The sequence below is a fragment of the Olea europaea genome, chromosome 5 (assembly GCF_002742605.1).
Source record: "Olea europaea var. sylvestris chromosome 5, O_europaea_v1, whole genome shotgun sequence".
NCBI classification, from domain to species: domain Eukaryota; kingdom Viridiplantae; phylum Streptophyta; class Magnoliopsida; order Lamiales; family Oleaceae; genus Olea; species Olea europaea.
Window position 1 is genome coordinate 16,392,737 of NC_036241.1, and position 8,401 is coordinate 16,401,137.

Sequence of the window (8,401 nt, forward strand, 5' to 3'; positions counted from 1 at the left end):
CTATCTCAGGTGTTAAAGACTCTCTACCATACTTAATAGCTGTCTTAACATCTTTATACGCATCAGGTATGGAATTTAACAAAATTACAGCCTTATATTCTTCAGATACTTTATCCCCAGCATTAGTTATATCTTGTACAAGTCTATTAAAAGTGTCAAGATTATCATCTAAGTCTCGGGACATATCAATTTTGAAGCTAAAAAATTTTTCCAACAGAAAAAGTTTATTTGGTAATGATTTTATCAAATAAAGTTCCTCAAGTTTATCCCATAAGGCTTTTGCATTATCCAATTTTCCAACCTTTCTTAATACTGGATCAGACAAGTGAAGTATAATGGAAGTATAGGCAAGTTCATCAGATTCAGTCTTTTGATCATCAGTCATAGTAGCAGGATATTCACCAGTTATAGCTTTAGATACTTTCTGTTGAACAAGAACCCCTCTCATCTTTTGTTGCCAAATGGGGAAATCCCATTTTCCATTAAAAACTCCAAGTTCAAAAGTTCCAGTTGTCATTGGAAGTTTTTAATTAATATTAAAAAGAAATTTTTAGGGTTAAAGATCAAAACAAAAAAAAAGTAACAGGAAGATATTCCACAGAATGTATGACAATCACAAAGTATCACACAAAATATGGAAAAATATCAGGGGATATAACACAGTGAATATTTAACAGTAACCAATCAGAGGAATAAGGGCCACTTCAGTATGCAGTGATGTGTCTTGGGTTAACCAGGATTTCTTGAGGCTCAAAGACCTCAGGTCAAGGCTCAACCCGAAGTACACAGTAGTGCAGTGCAAAGTGTACAGGGTTTAAGACAAAAAATTGTCAATTAATAATCACAAAGATTAACTTGCAGTATACAGGGATCAAGAATTAATCACACAGATTAACCAACAGACTATATACTGAAATTAGAATTTAATCACAAAGATTAAACACTTGCAGAACACTTTAACTCAAAGCATATATGCAATATTCAAGAAATTTCAGAATGCCAACATCTTTAAGAAATACACAAATTTTTTACATTAAGCAATAAATCATGTATTTCAGTTAAGAAAAAATTTAAATGAGTTAAGAGAAATCGACCGGCAAATGAAGTTCACGCAGGAAGCTTAATATCTTTCAAGCCAGTTCACACAGGTGAATTCGAAATCAATATTTTCTGCAGGAATCAACCAAACAGTGTTAGTTCATAACAAAAAATGCAAGAAACCTCAAACAGAATCAAGATCCGTAGCTGAACAGATCTAGGGTTTCAGCTGACTGTTCGTCTTCCAAAAAATCTGGCCGTGAAAATTATTTTTCCACGATCGGTAGTCGGAGACAGGGACTCGAACGGCCTAAACGGCTCTGATACCACTGTTACAAGAAAATACCCAAATCGACTCAACAAAGACAGAAAACTCTCAGACACAAAGGCATTAAGATTTCATCGATTAGGGCTCAGATCTTAGCATTGTACCCGTCTGTACAATGTAAAACTCATAAACCACAGTCTCAAACCACAAAACACAGAGGCAATCACTTCAGTGGACAAAGAACACTCAAGACCTAACTGAGAACTCCCAACAAAGCTCAACCGAACAGTCACACGGACTGTAGGAACACATAGAGGCCACAAAACCAGTAGTTTAATGGCATAATCTCAAGATTTACAGAGAAGGAGAAGAAGCAGAAAACACACAGTCACGAAGAGAGAGACCCAGAAGGTTCGAGAGAAAAATCACAAAAAGGCAGAGAGAATATGACTCGAATTAGGGCCAAACGAGTCTCAACCCTCGTTTATATATTATGGGTAGCCACCGTAGATTTTAGGTTAAGTTGATCAAACGGTCCAAAGCGACTTGCATAGTTTAATTGGTTTGGGCCGGGTTTCAGCTAGTTAAACATTGATTTATTGGGCAATGGGTTGTGTAGTATCTGTTGGACCTTATATCATCATTGTCCCAAATGGACTGGACACTCAAAAGGTAATTTTGGCATCACAGCCCAATAACAGGTTTGTCATTGATTATGCCTACAAGTTGAGGCTAAATACTCATGCAACGGTATGGATATGGGTACATTAGTGTTGGTGGGATTATGCGGAATCATGACGGTTTGGTGCTTCCAGCTTATTTGAGAATGTTTACGGGTCGATTTTTCCTGAAGGCTGCTAAAGCAATTGTTCTCCATCATGGCCTAACTTTTGCCCTGGAGAATGGCTTTCACGTCCAACGGGTGGAATGCGATGCAATACAAGTAATTTGGAAGAAATATTTTGCACCTAATGCTCTTATTTTCTAGATATTATGCCAATACTCAATTTGACGAGTCTTTGTTCTTATCGTTATATTCCTAAACATAGGAATCCAGTGCCCACAATTTTGTTTGTTATGCTATTTTCTTTTCATTAAGTTGTTATTGGATTGATTATAATCTATTTTTTATTTCGCAATCTGTTCACACTGACTTTGCTTAATGAAATTTGTTGTTTTCCCTTCCAAAAAAGGAAAGACTTGATGTCAATTTCGACAATAAGAGACTAGATTGGAACTATTGAGAAACGTTAGTCGATAATTTGAAATAAAATAAACTTGAAAAACCAACATGAAATTTTGTTGCAATTTAAAGGACCATTTGTATATTTAACCTGTCAAGATAAGAATTGGAAGATAGTCAAAACCCCTACTCGCCAGAACCCAACTCCTCCACCATGGGAATTTTTTCTTGGTTCCGTGGAGGCAGCAACAATAACAAAAAGGAAAATGCTCCGGTGGAAAAATCTGGCCCGAAATCCGAATCCGTGTCCTCCGAGGTACCGGGCATGAACGGAGCGATGGAGGTCCGACGAGCGGCCCTTTCGGCTGATTTATCGGTTTTCGAATTCGGGTCAGTTGCCGCTTCGGCCGACAAGGTTACAGTGAGTGGGTACTGCCCCGTTTCGGACGAGCTAGAGCCCTGCCGTTGGGAGATCCTGCCTGCGAGTGGCTCGGATGCACCCCAATTCCGTGTCGTCTTTTGAGTCGGTTGATTTGAGAGAGAATTATAATCGAGAGATTGTACGCTAGCGTTATTTTTTCTTCTAATCCCTTAAAAAATGCGGCGAACTTGTTGGATCGGAATTAATGTTAAACGTTCTTGGAGACTTTGCATCAATAATTGCTTTTTTGTTTATGCTCAATTGCTCAAGGCATGATATCTAGTAGTATCTCTGTGCACTATATTGCTATAGCAGATAGGCACGAACATCAATGCATCATCTTATGAAAGCAAACACGTAAATGTGCGAAGGCGTCCTTTGTGATCGTGTGCTACAAAATTGAATGTATAGAATCAGGTTGCTGTATATTGAAAGTTAGGTTCTATTTTCTCTATCTCTAATAGGTTGGGGCCCTAACTCTGTTTTTCTTATACATTAATGTTATTCAATCTTTAGGGAGGCATCGTATGATTGTTTTTGCATGTACTTCTGCCTTCAAATTGCTCGTCGGTATTTGAAAGTGCTCTTTCTCTCATATATCTGTAATTCTGTTGCTTCTGTTCCTGAGCAGGATCCTGTTATTAGTAGGACTTGTATGAATGTATGCATGCCTGTATAAATTGGGTGTGTTATTAAGGTGTACAGTTCAAGAGAATAATTTTGTATACATGCCATTGCTGTTGCCTCTAGTTATCGGCTTTACATGCCAGAAATACGGGCGTGAAAGAATCTGACTGCAGTCATTTCACGAGCTCTTCAGATATATCTGGTTAATTTAAGGCTTTGAGCATTAAGAGCATATTTGATGAACATTATTGGACATCACTAGATAGTACACAATAGACAAAAATTGTAACTTTCTGTTCTATCTAAATATTATTTATTACTGGGAAATTAACTTTACCAAATATTCCATAGGTGTATAGAAGGCTTTTTTGGCACTTGGGATATGATATCTGATGCTCGGACTATTCGAAATGGTCGGAGTAATCGTGTCGTGTCTATGGTTATGGGATATGTATCGGAGCCTCCAAATTTCAACCGGACACTTTGCCATTTTTGCTTGCTCTTCTTTTTTCTTTCTTTTCGTGTTCTTTTCTGTTTCTATTCTCTATAAACCTAGTGTCGCCTTCGAGAGAATTGAGAAAGTCGATGGCACTAGGTTTTCCCTTCCTCTTCTTCTTTCTTTTTTATTTCCCTCCATATAGTGTTACTTAGTGCTCTACTTCAAGTCCTTCATTTTCTATTTTATGTAACATTTAGTAATTACCTTCCCATAATTGAAAATTAAATTTCAAAATTCTATTTTATTCATCTTAATCTCTTATTCAATACTCATTTCCTTCTTTGTCAACAATTGATTTTGGTTTATTCAAAATGATATCTTGAGTTAGTAAAAAAATTGAAGTTTGAAAGGCGTACCCATGTAGCTGTGTCTGAAATTTAGACTCTTTTTAACTATGTCTTCATATTCTACATTTTAGAAAATAATAGATTCAACTAAACCCGAGTTCGAGCATCAGAGGATATGATGAATTTTGTTATGAAACCTGTTTTGATTAAGGTGCTTGTTGGACTTTATTTCCCAAAGAAGTGGCAATGTCAATGACAAACTCTGTTCTATATGGGGGGATGCTGTTTCTGGAAGTAGCTTGAAAATTGAAGATGATGTTGTGAAAATATAAGCTTTTAATTGTGGTGATGGTTTACTTTATTAAGACATTTGTGGTGATTGTGTGCTGCCGGTGCTGGAAGAGGAGGTTGTTCCACGTGATTCTGATGATGTTGGCATAAGGTGAGCATCTTCTCGGTGCTTTTTATTTTTCTTTTCAGCAAATCTTGCCAATGTCCTAGTTCAGAAACCACGCAAATACTTCCATAGTTTGTAGCTGCATCTTATTATGTCCGATAGAGTACTAGTAGTAACAGTAATATGCTCTGGTAAAGAAAATAGAATTCTTTAGCATTTTCTGTTTTTACTCGTCAGTTTCCTGCTTATATTTCGAACCATTGGATATACTATCTCTTCATCTCATACTTTTATCAGAATATCATGTGTGTCCACAGTGAGTTGAAGGGTTAAATGTCCCTGTTATTAGTTGTTAGTAGTTAATCTTTCAGAATTTGTCATCATTTTCATAATTGATTGTTCTATTACATAGTTTTCAAAGTTATCATCACCGTATATGTTTTTCAAATTTTTTTTTTGGGAAAAATCTGGAGCTGAAAGGTTCTAATTTGAAGCATTGAAAATTGATGTCAATCTGATGTTGGCAATGCTATCTTTGCAGAAAATCACTGGAAGCTATTCAAGGATGATTTTGTCTCCCATTCGCTGATGGAAAATTGAGGTAATATCTTGGGATGGTCCTTGACTGGGATGAATCACATATCTAGATATGAATTGATTGGGGATATTTATTTGTATTCATTAGGAAGATACGGAGTGGAGGGAGGGAAATTTTCTACAGCCATTCTGTTGTCAGTGGTGTTAATCTAGAGTCTTTATTTGCAATGCTGAATTTAGTGAAGGGAGGATAACACTAGGGACCAGTCACGTTTTTCACAAAGGAAACAGGAAAAATTTAGAAATTACACATTGTTTTCCAATTTTTTGATGTATTCAACCATATTTCTAGGTGATGGAGGTAAAGAGTGGATCTTGACCTCTTAGCCGAGGAAATAATTAGCCTTGGTTTCCTCTAGTTGTATAGTTGTGTTTTTCTTCCTTGCTTACACATTTACCCTTCTCATACTACCCACTCCATTTCTAGAACTTGATAACTAAAGAGTTCACAGATATTCGCCGTTCATCTTCTTTGTATCATTCCATGTTTGTCCTGTTGTACACTGACAACTGATTTTATGAAAATGGATGGCAAGTGACCATCGTGGGCGATGGTTCCATGTTTGTCCTGTTGTACATTGACAACTGATTTTATGAAAATGGATGGCAAGTGACCATCGTGCGCGATGGAGGGCCACGGATTAATTTCATGATGACGACCAAGAGTTGATCAATATTTCTTTTAAGTGTCCATTTGATTGCAAGAATGGGTGGAAAGAAAACGAATTTTAGATAATTGAATTTTCTAGAACTTGTTTTACTGGGAATTGTCAATTAAGCCCTTGTTTGAGCCCCATTTTTGCAAAGAAAATGCATTTTTGAAATGTGTAATAATGTGAAATGTGTGGTTAAAAAATAAGAAATTTTTTTAGATTTTTGTGTAATATTATTTTATTGAAGAATGTGTGGTTGAGATGATATCAAAACACTGTTTCAGAATGTATTTTCTCAAAAAAAAAAAAAGGGTTCAAACAAGGGTTAAATGTGTTTGATTGGTATAATTTTTTAAATAGAAAATATTGAAACTTTGGATCTTTTGGTATTCATTTGGCTTTGTTTTCTATGAAAATTGTCAATTAAAGGGGTATAATTTGTTATGAAAAACCCAATTCCCACCAAAACCAAAGGAATTGGGTTTCCACCAATTCATGGAAAATAGGTCAAGTGGGAGAGAGGGGGTCCATGGAAAATTCTCCCAATCAAACAATCAAAATAGTGGAAAATGAAAGTTGGAGGGAAAATTTTCCATATCAAATAGGGCTTAAGAGAAGTAAAACGTATTCTCGAGAATGTTTTAAACAGTCATGCACAAGCAAGAAGAATTGCTAAAAGAACTCAGTTCTCTAGTGTTCGAGTTGAAAAGGAAAATCAAATACGGTTGGACATGGTTTGGTTCGGTGGATAAGAAATTTTCGAATATTTAATAAGTGGAATCGTCGAATTCAAATTTAATTATGGAACCGTTTCGGTTTGGTTCAATTTGATTTTTGGGTTTCGTACTGTAATTAAATTTTTTATTAATTATAAAGTTACATTAATTCAATTAATGACGTGTTCATTCATAATTCATATAAAATAACGTAATTCAATTTTATGTAACTTTTGCATCTCTCTTTATTAAGTTATTCATAAATCTGATTGTTAAAATTATAGGAAAAAGAAAATAGCGAGCTCACAATAATTAATAGAGGCGGCGTCGAATTTCAGTTCAATTTCTTTAAAACAAAAGAAACGGAACTACAGTAGAATAATAGATTTGAATAAAATATAGGTCAATTTGATTATGTTGGGTTTCAATTCGATTTTTCTATCATTTACCGGCTTAAAAATACACATTCAATATTTTCTCTCCACGTCATTTTGATAAGTATTCTGACTTTTCTTTTATTTTATTTTATTATTATTAATTTTTCTTGGCCCGTAACAACATCAAAATCCAAAGGATTTTAGGGATTAAAAATTTGGGTTTTCCTGCTTCACGCTGTACGAGCTTAGTACTTACAGCTCATTCCATCCATGATCATGGGACCCCTCATGTGAGGTGCTGTCAGCATGACTCTACTGACCTAAGCTTCTAACTTTGACTTACAGCTTAAAAAATTGACGGTGTTTTAATATTTGAGAATAGCTGTCACAAGGCTGGTGTGCTCGCCAATTAATTAATTAGCTGTCCCGCGGCTGCGTGAGCCATATGAGGCTGTTCAGTTTAATCTTGTGAAAATAATAAAATATCTTGTGCCATATTTTGCAAAAATATATTCTCCGATTTGTTACTACAATAAAAACAGTCTACAAATATATTTGCTGTTAAATTAGAATGAATCATGCTACAAGTACATTAAATTTTACATTGTACCACGTGACGACATTATATTGGACCGTTTTTTAAAAAAATGCACTTTCTTGCCAACTCCATTTTTGTAAACATTTGAAAACAATAGAGTGTCAAACTCCATGTCAAGCAAAAAATATACAAGAAGCCTTAAGAATACAGAATTAATTTGAGTGCATATGAATCTCCGAAGAATAATAAAAAATAAGTACAATAAATCGAAGAAATAAGACGGGTCAAATTTTCAAATAATTATCTCCTTCGAATTTTTACTTTATTTTACCTTCCATGTTCTCTTGGATCTATACATAAGGATCTCAAAATTTATGGTTGACCGAAAATTGATTTGCCTCTTGAATTTTTATTTATTCTTCACCATCCGTAATGGGAAAGAACCGCATGATATGGATGCAAACTTCTTGTAAATGAAAATGAAAGAGCATAACAAATTGTGTACATAAATAAATTAAAAACACACACTAATTGCACTGAACTTGAGAAATATAAGAATCTTAAAGGTATATAATTCATGATCTTGGAATAAAAAGAAAATCCAATTACAATTGTATGTCAAAAAAAAAATAATTCTAACAAGGAAAATCGACATATCAAGCTATAGTGTAAAGAATAAAGTCAGTAGTATCAACCCCAACACCTTTGGAATCAAAACGCCCCGTCGGAGTCGACACATCCCTGGCGGCGCTGTGGCCGGAGACTCCGTTATGGTGGTGGCTCGATGGAGGGTGGTAGTA

At 35.3% G+C, this 8,401-nt stretch overlaps 1 protein-coding gene and 1 long non-coding RNA gene across 2 annotated transcripts; both read left to right on the forward strand.

The window, feature by feature from the left end:
* Positions 1 to 2,662: 2,662 nt before the first annotated feature.
* Positions 2,663 to 3,419, forward strand: LOC111394851. Its single transcript, XM_023020882.1, has one exon. The coding sequence runs from the start codon at positions 2,704 to 2,706 to the stop codon at positions 3,010 to 3,012; it is 309 nt and encodes a 102-aa protein (XP_022876650.1). The 5' UTR covers positions 2,663 to 2,703; the 3' UTR covers positions 3,013 to 3,419.
* Positions 3,420 to 4,771: 1,352 nt separating this feature from the next.
* LOC111394852 lies at positions 4,772 to 5,973 on the forward strand. The gene is made up of 2 exons (XR_002702750.1): positions 4,772 to 5,321; positions 5,406 to 5,973. It is a non-coding gene; the product is annotated as an uncharacterized LOC111394852 (long non-coding RNA).
* The last annotated feature ends 2,428 nt before the right edge of the window (positions 5,974 to 8,401 follow it).

Bases quoted from the DNA above. Each gene is read 5' to 3' on its own strand.
- LOC111394851 (XM_023020882.1), top strand. From the start codon at position 2,704: ATGGGAATTTTTTCTTGGTTCCGTGGAGGCAGCAACAATAACAAAAAG.